The sequence below is a fragment of the Choloepus didactylus genome, chromosome 7 (genome assembly GCF_015220235.1).
Source record: "Choloepus didactylus isolate mChoDid1 chromosome 7, mChoDid1.pri, whole genome shotgun sequence".
NCBI lineage: Eukaryota > Metazoa > Chordata > Mammalia > Pilosa > Megalonychidae > Choloepus > Choloepus didactylus.
Window position 1 is genome coordinate 146,498,689 of NC_051313.1, and position 17,562 is coordinate 146,516,250.

A 17,562-nucleotide genomic window follows, 5' to 3' on the forward strand; every position below is an offset into this window, starting at 1 on the left:
TGGCCCCACCCATTCAGGGTGGGTCTTGATTGATTTACTGGAGTACTTTAAAAAGAGCCACACAGGCTCAGATGCTTGCTGAAGCGAAGAGACATTTTGAAGACAGCCATTGAAAGTAGACTTTTGCTACTCCAGAGTTTGCCTGGGAGAAACTAAGAGAATACCCCCAGACGCCTAAAGAGAAATGTCCTAGGAGAAAGCCATTTGGAAACACAACTTGGGAGTAAAGGAAGAAAAAGCCAGCCACATGCCTTCCCAGATATCAGAGGTGTTTCAGATGCCGTTGGCCAGTCTTCTGTTAACCCTATTGTTGACGCCTTAGCTTGGACACTTTTAGGGCCTTAAGGCTGTAACTTTGTAACCAAATAAACCCCCTTTATAAAAGTCAGTCCGGTATTTTGCATAACAGCAGCATTTAGCAAACTAGAACACCTTATTTTTATGACTACAAAAGGAAACCTGATTTCTAAACAGAAGCTCCTCTTGTTTTCCCCATCTCCCAACAGGGAAAGTAAACCTCAAGAACACAGTGTTAACAGGAGGAAGCAGAAAGCTTCTGCTCCTCCTGTGGGGTATCCTGTGCTTGATTGGGCTTCCTTGAAAGAGCAACAGAGGAGAAAACCCAAACCACATTTGTAAGCTGAGAAATGGCTTTTTCTTAATGATGGGCTCTCATAAGTCATATAAATAAAATTAGCCAAAAATGGTCCTTTCTTCTTTGATAGAGCCCAACGCTGGACTTTCTCCCCATCCTGTAAGTTCCCAGCCTGCCCCGCGACTGCACTGCCTCCCACCACCCATCTCCTCCTTGCCCGCGGCCTCGGCCAGCACAGAGCCTGGTGCAAGGTACATATTAGGTAGAAGATGGGAGCTCGAGTCTGGTCAACCCTGAGGCTCGGCGAGATGGGGTGCTGGTGGCCTTGGGAGGGGGCAGCTCATTCCCCGAAGGCCCCTCCGTCGGCTCACAACCCAGTGACTTCTCCGAACTGGAGGTGGGAGAGCTAACAGAGACACATTTGCTCAACATCAGACTTCTCTGTAAGGTAACGGGCAGAACTGTGAAACTAAACCCAATCTTTTCACTTCCTGAATACTTTTCTCTCAACATGACTTGACCCAGGGGATTGAGCTCGAAATCCCACAGCAGGCATTGGGTTGGGTTGAAGGCGTTCCCCACCAGCCCATGTAGTCTCGATCACGCCTTCTGCAAGGGACTGAACCTTTGTTCTTCAGGTGGATCCAGACCCAGTCCAAATTCCCAGTCAAGAAAAAACCATCTGTGTCTATGGCTGTAAAAGTTGTAACCCCTCCACCTCCCGCAAATGGAAAGGTTTGAGGTCTTGCGCCTATTTAAAAGTTGCCGTTATTTGGAAGTATTTGGCTGCTTTAACACAAGTGAGGCCCCCTTATTGGTGTCTCATCAAACCAGTCTCTGGAGATGGAGGGGGAGGGGTGGATATGTGGGGTAGGGGGTGACCCCAGTGGTGTAGCCAGAAAAGGCCTAAGGACCAAAGAGCTGCAACTCACATCTTGCCGCAGACTGGCTCGCGGAAGTGTGACGCAGTCATCGCGTTTAAGCACTATCTCCCACTAACAAGCTCTGAAACCAACTCCCCTTTGGGGTGGGTTGCTGAGAACCTGTCTATTTAGACCATACAGGGCTTTGTGCACATGCCTCTTTACAATGAACAGATGCCCCCAAATGCGGGTCGCTGTCCTGTTGCCCTCCCCTGGCTTGGCACACCTTCGCTCACAGATTTTGAGTGACTCTACCAGGTGGTGACTCAATGGCTTATACCTGGGTTGGGGAGGAGGCAAAGGCCACGTGGACTTCTTGGGAGTTGTTTCCTGGAAAATATAATTCCTGGCTTTAGCTGTTGCTAAAATGTGGACTGGAAGATGTTCTGGTCTACCCCTCGTCCCCTGCCCACCTACCCTGGAAGAAACCAACTCCTGGGCAAGCCCTGCAATGAAGTGTCTAGTTCTAAAGCTCTGACGATGGTCGTGTTCTTCCGGAAATTTCTGCACTCTCTGCCAAGGCAGTCCCTGCGACTGCCGCCAAGTGGGAAGGCCTGCTTTTTAAAGATGTCACCTTCGTTAAGGCGCTTCTGAGGGGCCCTGAGATAGCCAACAGGCCCAGTGCCTCCCCAAACAACATCCAACAAGAAGCACCACCGCCAACGGGCGGCGGCCGAGCTGACAGCACACCACAGAGCAGCCAAGGCACCAGCCAGCCTGCACTTTTTGAAATATAACGTTTTATTGCTTAGATGGTTTGAGACAGAACAGCTTTTCTTTTCATTTTGAATTTGGAAGTACTATACAACTGAATACAAAGAGGAACCAAAGTACCAAAACCAAACTTGTGATTCTCTGTTCATGTGGCATAAACCAGTTTTTGTACATAACATGTAGCAGCAGTTTTTAAAGTTCCCTTTAGAAAAAAATATGAAATTCTACACATTTATTATCGTTTCCTGTTTAATGCGTGGGCTGAAATCACTAGGATTAACTTCCTTCTTGAAGAAAGAGAGGAGAGGAAAGAGAGAGTCAGAGAAGAGGGTGCAGTTGTGAAACTGGCTTCCGACTGTCACGTGGCCTCCCCAGGGCTATTTGGAAAACAGCCACTCGGGCTTTTTGTTTTGCTTTCACAGTCAAGTTTAATGTAGTGATTGAATCTCAGTACTATGTCCATTAATCAAGGAGGGAAAAAAGAAAAACTTGCACCTCAAAAACCTTTTCAGAAGAGCCACATATATATATATATACTTTTTTTTTTTTTTTTTTTTTTTTGTAAAAGCCCTGAGAGAAGGAAAAAAGAGAATCAAACAAAATGTATAGAAACAAATTAGCTGGACATGCAAACTAAGCTATGATTCACCCAGAGTTTAAAACAAATCACAAATTTCACAGTTTAATATTGGGGGAAGGGGGAGGAACGACACACAAATAATACATTTCTCAACCTCGCTAATAAAATGTGGCAAGACCTTATCGACTACGAAGGTACAGATCAAGGCTAAATAAAGCTTTGAATCGATAGTGATTATTGCGCGCTGCGGCCCGGCTGTGGGGCCGGGCAGGGGGGGATTGCTGACCTGCTGCTACATCTCGTCGCTGCGGAGAATTTAGCCATGGCTTCTCCCCCCACAATATTGCGAGTTTTAACGTGGGGAGTTACAAAGGAAAACAAAAACACAAGGAACCCCAAATAATAATAACAACAGAAATAACAATAACAATAGTCATTAAAAAAAAAAAAAAACAAAAAAACAAAATCAAGGGACGTATGAACCGGTTTTCACTAAGTCGACCTCACTCGGTCGGGTTACACAAGGGGATCATTGGTTCTGATTTATGTTTGCGAGAAAATAAAACCTTGTTTTTAAACTGGCTCATACATCCCTAATATAGTTAAGAATCATATATCCCATAACCTTTTTTTTTTCCTCTCACAGGCGGAGCCAGCATCTGTCAATCTCTCAAGAGTCCGTTATCAGCTTCCTCTGGAGCCTGGGGGGTGGGACATCAGCCTCCAGAAGTGGGCGGGGGGGAAGGTACGCAGGAAGAAGGAGCACTAGGGGCCCCAAAGGGCAGGGATCCTGGGGAGGGAGATGAGGGGAGGGGGCCTGCCTCCTCACGGGGGGAGGCAGAGAGAGGATCCAAGTGGTGGAAAGCACTGGAATTCCCTGGCAGCGTATGGCTCAGGCATCCTAGAGGTCTTGGTTGGCTGCAGGACAGGGTGCTGAACACAAGCTCAGCTACAGTAGGATAGGGCTCTTTTCACTAGTGCCTGCACAGGATGCTCACGCCAAAAAATATATATATATAAAAAATAAAAAATTCCTGCCTTTTTACACCTGGGGTGGGGGAGGGGGTTTCAGAAACAGCAAGCTTATTTCTCCTTCAGCACCAGCCCCAGATCACAGGAAGGTAAATATAAATCTCTTTCCTTAATCTTGCCTTTGTAGCTTTATCACCAGTAGTAGTCGTACTTCCTCGCCCTGCAAATGACAGTAGCACGAGTGGGTCAGGGCTAGCCTTGGGTTTCTCGGGCAGACGGAGAACACCTTGCTTGTGCGGAACGGATTTGCCTCACTGCCCTCCTGGGTCTGACGCGCACGCCCATGGCTCCGGAGGCTCCGTCTGCCAAGATGCCGCCTCCCCTGGCGCTGCCATGTCCCCCCTGCTCACCCTGAGCTGTGCATCTGCTGGGCTGGGGACGGCCGCCCAGTGACCTCCACGGGGTTCTCCAGTCAGGGATGAAAGGCTGGTCTGAGTACAGTAGAAGAGCTGCCGCCCGAGAGGGCTGGTGTGAGGGGTGACCAGACGTTCCCGGGGTGGGTGGGGGGTCTGGGTGGTGGCACCGGTCTCCCAGGACCACGCGCTGTCCCCGTTGGGTTTCTGCTAGTTGCAGAGACTAGCAAACTGATGAAATGCAAATAAAAATAATAATATTATTAAGAATACATATATCGAGAAGGAGGGGCGGGGAGAGGATGCGACCCTCTGAGAGCTAGCTGTGCATCTCTTTCCATAGGTTAAGTTGCCCAGGTGACTCTTCTCTGTTCAGGTAAGAAAGAAAGTCTTAAATGGGAACAGTTAAGACCATCTCTAACGCCAAGAGGGTGGAGACGAGCGTGAGGGTGAAGCTAGGATCTTTCCCCGTTTGGGCTTGGGCCGAATTCGGAACCTTCATCAACCACATCCTGCAACAACCATGGACCAGATTAACAGCTTCACCAGGTAGCAGAAAGCAAAAGAAAAGGGCAGGGGAGAAAAAAAAAGGTCTATTTGAGAAATTAGCATTTTATCCATATTTCCTCGGGTCATTTACATGGAATTCACATCATTTTCTTCCAGTTGTTGGCTATGGGTATCCCAGGGCATTTTTGTTGGGGTTGTTTGTTTTTGCTTCTGTTTCCAGCTCACAGAACCAACAGTACGATCACAGATTCACAAGTACAACCTCACGCACACCGATACAAAAAGATAACATTAATGCTTAAATGAAAACGTCCTCTTCAAACAATTCATTAAAATCTTTGTTTTGTTTTCTGTCTTTTTTTTTTTTCTTTCCTTAAAAAGTCATTTTGAAAAACAAAACAAAAACAAAAACAAAGAAACTCTGATACCAGAGCATCTGGTAAAGTAGTTAAGGCACTCGGATCAGTATGTTCTTTAGTCTCTTGCGGGGTTCGACTGTAAGGCTATGGCACTGAGGCACGGCTGTCACATGCCTGCTTTCTTTCCCTGCTCGATCTCTCTCTCTCTCTCTCTCTCACTCCCTGACAGCTGAAGGCCACTGAGGAAACCTCGTGAAATACCGACTGGGGACACTTTGCTCTGCTGGCTTTTGTCTGTGCGCCGGGGTGCCGGGATGTGCCGTCATTCCATCCCCACGGGCTGCGAGGCGCCGTCGGCAGTGCCCGGGCCGGAATGGGCAGGCCTCTTGCTGGGCGGCTCCGAAGGGTCTTGCCCACAAGCCGCCGGGCTCTCCTGATTGGAATGGCCCCGGGACGCCTGCTCCTTGGGGCCGGCGATGGGACCGGCCTTCGGGGCACCCTTGCCGGACTCGGCCTGGCCTCCACCAGCCGTCCGAGCAGCCGCTGCCTTCTCCTCCTTGGCGGCGCTGGCCAGGCACTCCCTCCGGCTCCGGGTGACGGCCACGTGGTTGCTGGCACTTCGGGCCAGCTCGGCCTCGCTCTCCGAGACGGGTGTGTGGCCGCTGTGGGTGGACTCGTCCTCACTGTCCTCCTCGCCCCTCTCGTCCTTGTCGCTGTCCTTCCCGTGGTGCCTGGCGGCCTTGGCTTTCTGGTGGATGCGCTGGTGGCGGACCAGGCTGTGCTTCAAGGTGAAGGTCCGCTCGCAGGTCTGACACTTGTACGGCCGTTCCCCTGGAGCGACGGGAGAAAGGAATTATGGTCCTTGATGATAAGGCCAGTGAAATGGACCGAAACCACCGAGCCACACGAGCGTGGCGGACGTAGGGACAGATGAAGCAAGGGGCTTAAGGGCTGGTGAGTAACTGGTGGCAGGGATTTAGGACTCATTCTACGTGGGGGAGAAACCCTCGTAATTGTCTGAATTGGCGATCTGGGGAAGCAGGGATGACGGGGACCAGGTTTGATCTCTTCTTTTAATCTCTAACCTATTTTATTTTTTTTTGCATAAAAGTCCAGGAAATCAGAGCCTCAAAAGGGAGTGCCCCAGGGGAAATCGGGACATCTATCAGAGCCCAGAAAATAATTGTGTGGGACAGGATGTGTCTCCCACAGGGGCAGGCCCCATCTTTGGGGGTTCTGACAAAACGTGCAGGCACAGAAGCACTTCCTGGGTCAAAGGAAGGAGATACTGCCTGCTCTGGGTTCTGACATGGAGCAGCTGTGGCTTCTCCCTCCTGCTCAGAAACACTGAGTTGGGAGCAGCTGAAAACACCACCTGTCAGGGGCCCTCGCTGCTGAGCGCCAAACCCCACCGCCCTTCAATTCCCTGAGCAAAGACCATAACTCTGGCCTAAGCTGCCCATGCACCAGGTGGGTGTGACTGTGTGGGTGAGCCTGGGTGTGCAACGTGGGCACGTGGCAGTGAGGGAGGGAAGCTGAGACCGAAACCCGGGGCCTTGGTTATTTTTTGGGGCGTGGTGGTGGCAGTGGTGGAAAAAGAATGTTTGTATCTTTTGGCTTCGAGGGTCCTGTCGTAACCACCTCTGCCTGCTTCTGCAAAGCCAAGAAAGGGCAGTGCCTGCAGCAAACTTCCCACCCGGACAGACGACAGAGGTTGGGGACACTGCTTTGGAGGCCGTGACTCCCAGCGCACGCAGCTCTTTCCCAGAGTTGTGCCCGGAACTGGGTGAGATCACTCAGCCCCCAAAGCCCCATACCCACTTTTCTTCCACCTAACCCCTGCCCATGAGACAAGCAGGGCCAACATTGTTCCCATTCTACAGCCGGGGAGACTGAGGCTCAGGGGCTGAGTGATGGATGAACTAATCTCTGAAACTGTCAAGCCACCCCTGCTGACAGGCCACGATCCCGCTTGGCTGCACCAAGCTCTGTGCTGTTTCCCAGCATGAAGAGGCCCTCCGGTTAAAAGGCCCCTTTTGCCCAGACTTAAAGGACACTCATGCACCCTCAGCGCATTCCTTCTCGGCTTCTGGAACATTCTTCATTGTGGCCTCAGCAGAGGCTGTGGAGGGACCTGGTGCAACTCCTACAGACTGAAGTGGGACAGAGGGATGGGGCAGCAGGAATCGAACTCGGTGTCCACCTCTCCTCGCCCCCCTGGAGCCCCCCACCCCACCCCAAGTCCGTTTTACCTGTGTGCGACCTCATGTGCCGCGTCAGATCCTGCAGCGACCAGAACCGCTTGTTGCAGACGCTGCACACCTTTTTCCTCTTGTCCGCCTTGCTGGCCACGCTTTTGGGGGAGTCGGCCTTCGCCTTCTTGTCGTCGTCGCTCTTCTCCGAGGACTTCCTCTCGGCCGCCCCCTCGCCGTCGGACAGGCCCTCGGCCTCCTCGCTCTGCCTCTCGGTGGCGGCCGCCGCGGGGGGCTCCGGGGGCTTGTCCTCCTCCTCCTCCTCCTCGTCCTCGGGCTCCGGCCCCCGCGGCCCCGCGCCCCGGTCCTCCTCCCCGGGGGCCAGCGCGGGGCGCTCCCCCTTCTGCGCCTCGCGGCCGTGCGCCCGGCGGTGGCGGCCCAGCGTCCCCGGGAGCTTGCAGCTCTTGCCGCAGACGTCGCAGGCGTGCTTCTCCTCGGGCTGGGAGGGGGCGCCGGCGGCCAGCTGGAAGTCCATCAGCTTGCTGGCGAAGTCCAGGTCCAGGCTCGGGCTGCTCACCGCGTCGTCCTCGGGGCCCGCGGCGTCCTCGCGCTCCTCCCCGCCGCGCTGCTCCTCGGCTTCGGGCTGCTCCGCGGCCCCCCTCTCTTCCCGGGGCGCGGGGGAGGCCGTCCCGCCGTCCTCCTCCTCCTCCTGCTCCTCTCCCTCCTCCCCAGGGAGGTCCTCCTGGGGCTGCCCCGGCTCGGGGGCGCCCTCTGGCGGCGGCGGCAGCTCCCTCTCCGGCGAGGTGAGGTCCAGCACCTCGGCCCCTGCCGCCGAGCTCTCTGCGTCCGACGGACTCTCTGCAGGGCAAGCACAGAGGGAGAGGGGTCTGAGATGGGAGGCCGCCACATGCACCCCGAGATCCCTGCCAGGGTGCCTTTCGCCCGAATCCTCGCCACCCCTTCTCAGCCCCTGGTGGAGGGCGGGGAGCATTTGGAGGGTTTACTAAGGGCCTGCACTTACACTTACACCCCTGCTGAATTTGCAGGGCTGGCCATGCCTGAGAGCCCCTCCCCTCCTGACCAACTACACACGATGCCCCCCACTGCCACCCCCAGGGTGACCCCCTACCCCCACCCCAGCAGGTGCAGGGACTCAGGGCAGTACAGGGATAGGACAGTCAGGGCATTCCAGAAACTCGCAGCACAAGGGAGGTTGAGTAAGCCGAGTTGTAAAAGTTATTTTCCCAGTGCAAAGAGATGATACAAACATGCAGCATACACAGGGGCACACCCCACCGCCAGTACTGCCAAACCCAGGCTCGGGCCAGAGCTTCCTGGGAAATGACCGGAAGCATGGGCTCTGTGTCTCTACGGCACACACACACACCCTGGGCTGGCAGCTAACTTCCAGGTAAAGAATTCAGAAGCGACAAGGGGACGCATGCACCCCCGTGGGCTGTTCTGGCTGTGGTTAGTATCCTGGGAAGGTGGGGGGAACATTTCAGAGAGAAGGGCCCCTTGTTCCCCAGATACGGTGTGGGGAGATGGGTGGCAGGAGAGGGAAGGGGCTGTGGAGTGTTGTGTGGTGTAAGGGGAGATAAAGCCACAGGCGGCTGACGCTGACTTCCGTTGTCAACCTGTTGCTCTCTGTCCCCTCTCCAGAGCTGAACTAGCCACGGAAAAGCCCACCACAGCTTGCAATGACCGTCTACAGGGACGGCCCTCTGGTGACATCAGCTACACCGAACAGATGACAGTTATTGATCACCCCATGTAGTCTTCGTTTTATTAGTAACTGTTTATCACGTGCTACAACAGCGAAGTCAAAGCTTGTGGGGGCCTGTGTCGTGATGGCAGAGCTGATGGCCAATTAATGATTGCCAGGATTCAGAAGTTCCTCTGGTAATCGGGATGATAGAATTAACATTGTTTCTTTGCACAGGCCTTACTTAGATGTGCATCTTTTACTGTTTTCCATCTCTGACCCCAGTTCTTGAGGTGGCAATGGGATCCTCGCTTCATGAACAGATGGACCAGAATGTCCATTTGTTGTCTGTGATCCCTCAGTATCACAGACTTGCTCATTTGCCACCTGGCCGGCTGTGGACAGGGGTAAACTTTGTGCCTTCCCTTCTGGGGGCTGAAAGGGACCCACCTACCCTTCACACTTGTAGGGGGGGGCTTTCTGGTTTACCTACAACTGTTTACCGGGCACGTCCCCATATGTTTTCGTTTCCTTTGTTTTATTCTGAGTGCAGCTTTGGGCAGCCACTCTTTGGATGTCTCGAGAGGCTTCCGAAGGAGGCAAAAACTGTAGTGTGAGTGGGAAATTTTGGAAAATAAAATGATTTTTGGAAAGTATCCAAAAGCCAGAGTATGCATCCTGAGATACACACATTTGACGTCTAAGGCCACGTTCCAAGGAAAAACTACATGCTCGTTTTCTAGAATATTTCAATAGGGAGTAGCTACTGAATCAATTTTGTTACCAACTCTACAATAAAAAGTACAGAATGCTCAGCTTCTTACATGTTGGCTTGCAGACAATTATGTTTAAAAAAAAAAAAAGACAATCTCTGCTTACCTCTGTGTTGTATCTGTATATTTTGGGCTGTTTCTCTTAATTAAAAATTTTTTTTCCCCAAAGAACGTGGATTCCTTTTAATTTTAACCTTAGTGAAACATATTTAAGATGATAAACCTTGAAAAAAAATTCACAACGAATTCTAAAACCAAACCCGAGTAAATGTCCTAAGCTTCCCTTTGACTCAGTCTTGCTCGTGGGCCCTTCGTTAGTGGGGATAAGCCCGAGTTCACCCCGAATGCAATGAAAGGCCAAGTTAACTTCCTCCTGTGAACAAGAGGGAGCCTGGGAACACTCACCAAACTTCCACTAGAGGGGAGTGTGTTTTGGCAGGGTAGCCTGGGACCTTCAAGCTTTAAGCAACTCAAACTGATCTTTATTAGCGATTCTTGTGGACAACAGACTTAACCTCTTCACGTATCATTAATAGGATGTGGTCCTGGTGGGAAGCGAGCCTTCTTCAACAGGTACGCCCACATGCAGGCTGCTGGGTAGATTCCTTGCAAAGGTGGTCCCCATCGGTCCCTCACACCTGCTGGTAAACATCTAAGGAATTTACCCAGGGAGGCCCAAAGCATCTCGACAGCACTAGGGGCTGATCAACCTGCAGCTGCTCCTACAGGAAGGCGGAGATTTTCATCGTCCTCTCAGCAATGCACCATCTATCTCTCGCTTTTGGAGAAATGCAATGCCACTTAACTAAGGGCTGACCCGCTGTGGCCCCGACACGTGTGAGAAGGGTGCTTGCTTTGTCTGTACTCTCTCTGACGCGTTCGAGGGCTGGAGCGTGTTTCCTGGTGGTGCGGCCACACTGGTTTGGGAAGGGTGGCCCAGCCACCGTTACGGGAAAACAAGTGTTTCAAAGCCTCTAAAGTTTATATTGATTAAAACAGTCCAGGTGAAGATGCCTGTACCCACAGACGCATTATCCGAGGAGTTTCTCCCAAGGGCAACTGGCTATGGTCCCTGTCTTCCCTCAGAGAGGGAATTAAACGTTTCATTTGGAATAGTCAGTATCAGTTTAATTTGGAATATTCAGTATGCGCCTTTTCAGCTAGAATCAGGGCCCCCTCCTTCTGCTGTAGCGTTTTCAGCGTTCTTAGGTGGGGAGGAAATCTAGATGCATTTTTTGGAAGGACTTTATGGGATTGAAAAAGTCAGATGTAGAGTATAAAACACATGTTTAGGGGTTTTAAGAAAATATAGTGTAGGCATATGAACCCAGAAGACCTCTCGGGAACTTCCCTTGTCATTTCCTGTCTTTGTTTTTCAGTGGTCTTCCCCCAAAGCCTCACTTTTAACTTCTTGGAGGGAGCCTTGGATAAAACCGACACCCTCCATCACCCTCAACTGGTTTAAAAAATTCTCCTTGCAATCACTGAGCTCTACCACCCCGGCCTCCTCTCTCTCCCTCTCAAATCTCGGTCCCCTTTTCCCCTGTGAATCGTGGCCACAACTAAACCAAACATACAGTTTCTCTTTGCCTAGTCTCACATTACAACTTTTGGGTGAATTTTCTTTTTCTGGGGCAGGGCAGGGGTGGGGAGGGGCTTTGGATTTGGAAAAAACAAATCTCTTAACTGCAAACCTAGAAAATAAAAGACACACACAAGGTAAAGCTTGGTGCTGAACTCCAGCTGAGCCTATACATGCTGAGCCGAAGTCTCTGGTTTTTGTGTTCTTCCTGTGTGGTTAGGATGTTGAATGCACAATGTGCATCTGACACACACGGCTGCCACGCTTTAGGATTATTTTCCAACGTGGAAAATCAAGTGTTCCCCTGAAAGACCTTACTCACGAGCTGCTCCCCTCCTTCGGAACAGGCTTTGGGCAGAGTTGCTTAGCTGCTTCCTAAACTGGGCTGAGAGAGAATGTTCCGGGCTAACAAGGAACATGGATAGCATTTGACCATCCGCAGCGAGCACTGCTGGGGCTTTCCTGGAGGCTGATGACATGGCTCGCAGGAAATTGAGGCCTGGCACCATGTCCATGGGCACCCTCACCTCTCTGTGCTCAAAAGGCACCTGGGAAGTCATGCGGCTGGGAGCTGGCAGGTGGAGCGGGCAGGGCAGCTACGACTTGACACCTTCGGGGGTCTCAAAGAACAGCACCTCAGAGCGTGCTGTTCTAGGGTTTGGGGGGAGTGTGTGGAAAAGGCCGAAGTGGGTGCTCCTCCACGATGACCTACCCCTCCGCTTCCTCCTACTGGGGGCCTGGCAATGCCCCCCGTTTAGAGGCACCCTCTCCCGCCAGCCCCTGCGGCTGAGACAAGGACGAGATGCCCGAGGGCCTAGGTGCAGCTCAGTGCTGGGACTCTCCAGGTCATACCCCACCCCACCCCAGCAAGACCTCCCAGATGATCCCAGCACCCCCCACCCCACCCCAGTTGAGGAAGAGAACCCAGAAAGCCACAGGACAGTTTCAACCCTCAACCAACATTTACGGGGGGGATCTCTTCGGCCTCAAGCAACGGTGAAATGTCAACACTTTCAAGATCTGCAGAACAGAATCCAATACCTGGAATACGGTCACTGACCAATAACCAACTAGTCGTGTGTCTCGCTGACCTGAGAAGCCCATGTCTTGTTGTTTTGCTTGTTTGGGGGGAAGTGGGTGGGTGCAGAAGAGCCCAGCGGTTGGAGATGATAGCATATTTCAAGTCGGGGACATGAGTAAATTTACAAGTTGGGGGTGGGACAGGGGAGGGTGCGGAGAAGGTGGCAGAAGATGTGCCGGGCAGTTAATCGCTCTGTAGGGGGCTGGAGCAAAGAAGCGTGTATCAGCACATGAGAATAATACCCTGAGATTCAGGTCAAGCAGAAACGTGATTAAAGAAAGGGCATGCAGAGTGGGTTTTCAAATGAGAAAAAGTTTTATGCCGGCAAAAGAGTTACTGTAAAAAACAAAAACAAAAACAAAACAAAACAATACCAGTGGGTACACCGACAGCTAAAACTGCACCCCCCTCCCTCCTGTCCCACCTCCCAGAGGGGCCCCAAATCCTAAAGAAGGCATCTGTTGCTCCGGAGGGTGGCGGATTTCCCCTGGCAGCTCAGGAAAGCAATCTAGGGGCCTTATGGTTGTTTCCCGAGCCCAGGGTCATCCCCAAAGCCTCCATGGGGTCCCCCTTTTCTGGACAGGGGGGCTCTGAGACCTGCAAAGCCCCATCCCAACCTGGACAGCTGGGTTTCTCTACACCCCTTCCCCGGGACACTCCACGGGTCCCTTCTCTCTCTCTCTCTCTCCCTCACTTTCCTTCTCCGCAACCTGAAGGCTCTACCTGGGCTATCATGAGATCCAACATCTCTCCCTTTTGCCTGGGGGATAAGCCCGTTTCTTCTCAGGGAACAGTTGGTAACTCCGTGTTTGCGCAACTGGTGGCGTTCACAGTTAGATTTGGTAGAAAAGAAGGCATCGCATTTTTGACAAGGGAAGGGCTTCTGACCTGAAGCGGGAAAAAAATATATGTTTATCTGGCTTTCTAACGAAAAGAAAAGTAAACGTCGCATTGATTTATTTGCCTGGGATTATTGGTATTTGCTTCCCCACCTCCACCCCCACTCCAACCCTTCCTTTTAAGAAAATAAACAAAATACATTAAAAAAAACAAACAAAACAAAACTGAGAATGCCAACCGCTAAAATGAGCATTTTTCCTTATCCTGAGTGGAACAGGGTAAGTTTTGTCTTTGAGATACTACAAGCATCTCAACAATGAGACTGAGATAAACAGGTTTAAAATAAAACAACGGTGTTAATAGAAAAAATATATTAAATTACAAGAACGACAACAAACTTAAAAGTATGTGAAGGGATCACAGAGCACGGCAAGAAGACGCCAATAATGGATCAAAAATAGAAGACCTTTTCTAAGTTTCTAGCATGGTGAGGAAACACAGCTGCTGGGGGAGTGCAATGGGATGGCGCAACGCACCGGGGTCCCCCTGGAGGGTATCTGGGGGCCCCCCGACAGGCCTTGCTCCTCGTGGGTGGCCTCTGTGGATGGGAGCTGGGGGGCCGGCTGGTGGGGGGCTCCTTGTCCTGACCCGGGAGGCTCTGGCCAGCCACTGTCCTGGTTCCGACAACCCAGGACAATCTCCCGTCCTACTCGCTGAGCCGTCCTGCGGCAACCCCTACCCAGGGTGGCCGGGGTCCTCTGTGGATGCAGAGAGGGAGGGCTTCTCATTACATGAGAGGGTCTCTGTCCCTGCGCCTGCTCGGTGGTAAAAAAGTGACCAGCAAACCACTAAGTCTGCACCAGGAGATCATGTGCTCCAGCAAGACATGGGCTTAGAGGGCAGCCCCCAAGAGGCCTCTTTTTTTCCCCCATTGGGGCACAAAGACAGTGCTGAATCCTGTCCCTACCCTCTCCCCCCCCATTTTCTTCCTGGTGCCTAAACTCCCTAAATAGGGTAAAGGGATGACAGAGAACCGCCTTCCCCCACCTCCCCCAGGAGTTATCTGGTTTGATTTGCTTATCCTCTGCTTTTATTTGGATTCCCCTTGTACTGTAAACACGATGTTACAAAATGCAGACGAGGGTCCTCTGCGAGTGTCCCTGAGTTTGCCTGAACGATACGAGGAAAATTAAAAGAGCGAACAGGGACAGAGTGTAAATAAGAAGGACGGATAGGACAGCGGGAAGAGGGAAGGGGCGAGATGGGCTTCAGGAGGGAGAAGACGGTGGTGGGGATCCTCCCACGTTGGGGGATCCTCCTTTTCTTCCCCAATTCTACGGGGGAAGTTTTCCTGTCTCAGCAAACCCAGCTCAGAGCTGTAGCCCGGTGCTTTGGTCTCATGACCCCAGGACCACCACCCTCCAACGTGAGCGTCTGATGTCCACCGGCCCAGCAACCTTAAAGCTCAAATCATGGAGGCCTTGCCTTTGGAGCAATGTCAACTGATCTCTGCAGCAGTTTAGGTGCAGATGCTGAATGAACAGCACGGGCCTGTCGCCAGAGGGTTTCGCCAGAAGGGACCAGTGGTTTCCGCAGGGGACAGGCTGAGGCTGCTGCCTTGTGTGTCTCCAGCTGCTACTGGGCACCACTGAAATAAATGCACTGCCAGGGTGGGTCATGGGTAATCATCAAAGAAAGAGGACATTTATTCCCCCTGAGCTAAAAGAGCCCTTCAAGGCAGTGCTTCCAAATCACCAGTGGAGCTTTTTAAAAATACAGATGCTTGGGACAATCACCCAAGAAGCAGAAACTTGAGGAGGCAGCTCCTATGGCACAGCACGGTCAACCGGAAAGTATTCTTTTCCAAAGTTCAGCAGGCGTTTTCTGCAGAATTCGTAATAACACTCATGTGAAAAAGAAAAAGAAAACCACACTTTTGTGGGAAGACTGGTTGTAAAGTATTTTAATGCTGACTGTGCAACTTTCAAATTCCTTCTTGCATTCACTAAGTATTGAACACACTCTTTAATAATTCTTCGGGCCCCGTTTTAACTAAGAAAAAGATAATTTCCCTTTAACGTTTTATCGTCCAAAGGTAACATCGTACTTTTTCTGGGTAATGCAAGACTGAGAGGAAGGGAGCCAGGCAGAGAGGAAAAGAAGTCAGAAGCTACTATGACGTGACTCTTGGTTTCAAAGAAAATGACTGGTTTCTCGCTTCCATCTACGTGGTTTGGCCTACAATGGTTTTTGGGCAGCCTGGCTGATGCGCCATGATAGCGATTTGCATTAATGCTAAATCCAAAGAAACAATCCAATGACACCAGAGTAATGTATCAGCAGGGAAGGTTCCCAACGTGACAACCAACACCAAAGTCACTACAAGTTCACACTAGACACTTGCATTCTGCTGCATCAGCCTTACTTTTTAAATAGCATTGTGTTCTCTGGTTTGTGTGGACAGAGGAAAACGCTGGGCCTTTTAGTGTTTTATAATAGCACAGGTTCCAAAAAAAAAAAAAAAAAAAACAACCAAAAAACAAACTTGTGGACTATAATCCATCTGCAGAGAAACAAATCATCTTATCTATTTGGTTACTGACACAAATTACTGCCTCAGCAGGGCTGTTTTTAAAAGCACCTGTAACCACAAGTTACCTTTGCCCCATCTTCCCGCCCCCTGCCACATAAGTTAAAAAAACTGTCATCAGCCAGTTTTCACTCTCCCAGAACAGTCAGGAAATAAAGACAGAAATTTTATACTAAACTCTATTATCTGGTAGGCACTGGAGCAAAAGAGAGTCAAGAGTAACAAGTTTGCTGACGAGATAATGATTTTGGCCATCAGACTATCAGGAGATTAACTAGACAGAACCGAGCAAATGTTGTGCAAGTTTTGGTCACTTTTTCGGAGGAAACTGGGGTTAGCGAAGTGGGTAAGAGTGATGATGGCAAACCCTGAGTGGCTGTTTATTTATTTATTTTTTTAAAACGAGATGTCCTGGCTGAGACCACCAGACCCCTCTCTCCAGCCCCTGCCCCCCTTGCAGCAATGGCCTCTGCTGCACTTGGCAGAAGATGGTGGGGGGGGCAGGTCGTACGAACCCCAGAAGCCACTTGAGAAGGTGAAATGCAGCACTGCCCACACTTAGGTTTGGAAGCCTTAAATGATTTTAACTCTGCTGCTTGTGGCTTGTAAGCTGGGGGTGGGCAGAGGGGGAATGCAGAGAGCCCCAAGCAGGAAGAGGAAGGGAATTAAAACAAACCATGAGAAAAAGTGAACACGCCGGGAGCCCCCGAAGGCTGGAGCAGAAAGGGTTCCTGGGCTCGCCACCCTTTCATTGCACCCTGAGGAAACTGCACAGGGGGAAAGAGGAAAACAGTGAGGACGGAGTCTCCAGGCTGGCTCTGTTCTCTGGCACCTCATCCGCCACCTAAGGGTTCCCGGCTGCTCAGGAGGGGGACAAAAAGGAACAGGGACCTGTTCTCTCCTCTCCTCTAGTGTTGACACTGCTCGGGCAGAGAAAGGTAAGGAACCAGGAAGAGTCCCCAAGTGACAGGAAGCCGTGGGGCCAGGGGAAGGCGGGAGGAGGGAGTGGGAGGGGGAACCTAGGCTGGAGAGAGGGGCCAGGGGATGTGAAAAATGCCCGCGGCGGCCAGCTTCCTCATCGAGCACAATTCCTGGAACCGGAGCCACGGAGGCGGGGGAAATGGTTGCCACCAAGCACCCTTGCCCTCGGCGAGCAGGTGACACCCTAGCTGGACACCTGACATCTGGTCTACCCACTGCTGCCCATCTGGGGTGGGGGCGTGGAGGGCATGTCCGGGGGATGAAGGCGAGACATCATGGTAATTCCATGCACTTGCTGGGAGGTCAGGTGAAGGCCAACTCTCAAGGTACAGACCTTTTCCCTACATGCACCCTAAAACTGGGTACTGCTCAAAGCTTCGGGCTAGAACTCCACTAGATTTTCCTAAGGCATTAACAAAGAAACAGCTCTTCCCTCTATCACGGCTCTGTATAGCTTCAAGGTCAGCGGTTCATTTCTGTACTCTTCAGCGTATGCCTTATGGAATCTTAGGTCAAGGTTTCTGGGTAAAGCATCAAACAGAAACCCCGGGAGCCAGGAAAGACTGAGCTCCAAAATTCTTCACCAGCAGGCGCTTGCTCCCAGGAAAATATGATGTCTGTGGAGAGTCGTCCGGATTAGATGATTTCCCGGTTCCTTCTAGCTCCGGCGTTCAATGAATGGAAAAGGTTCTAACCCAGAATCGAACACAGCCAAGGGCTTTTTAACTTGATTTATGAGAAAGATGATGGTG

At 51.4% G+C, this 17,562-nt stretch overlaps 1 protein-coding gene across 6 annotated transcripts in view; it reads right to left on the reverse strand.

Moving 5' to 3' along the window:
• Positions 1–2,238: 2,238 nt before the first annotated feature.
• Positions 2,239–17,562, reverse strand: part of RREB1 (ras responsive element binding protein 1) — a 143,040-nt gene continuing 127,716 nt past the window's right edge. For 4 of the 6 annotated variants that reach the window (XM_037844085.1, XM_037844086.1, XM_037844088.1 and 1 more), the window contains exons 10-12: positions 13,123–13,287; positions 7,319–8,116; positions 2,239–5,897 (exon numbers count right to left, since the gene is read on the reverse strand). In XM_037844085.1, coding sequence (XP_037700013.1) covers positions 5,389–5,897; positions 7,319–8,116; positions 13,123–13,287 — 1,472 coding nt within the window. In that variant the 3' untranslated portion in view covers positions 2,239–5,388. Of the gene's footprint in view, positions 5,898–7,318; positions 8,117–12,236; positions 12,736–13,122; positions 13,288–17,562 lie in introns of those variants that run through there. The other 2 variants (XM_037844089.1, XM_037844090.1) reach the window with 2 other exon arrangements.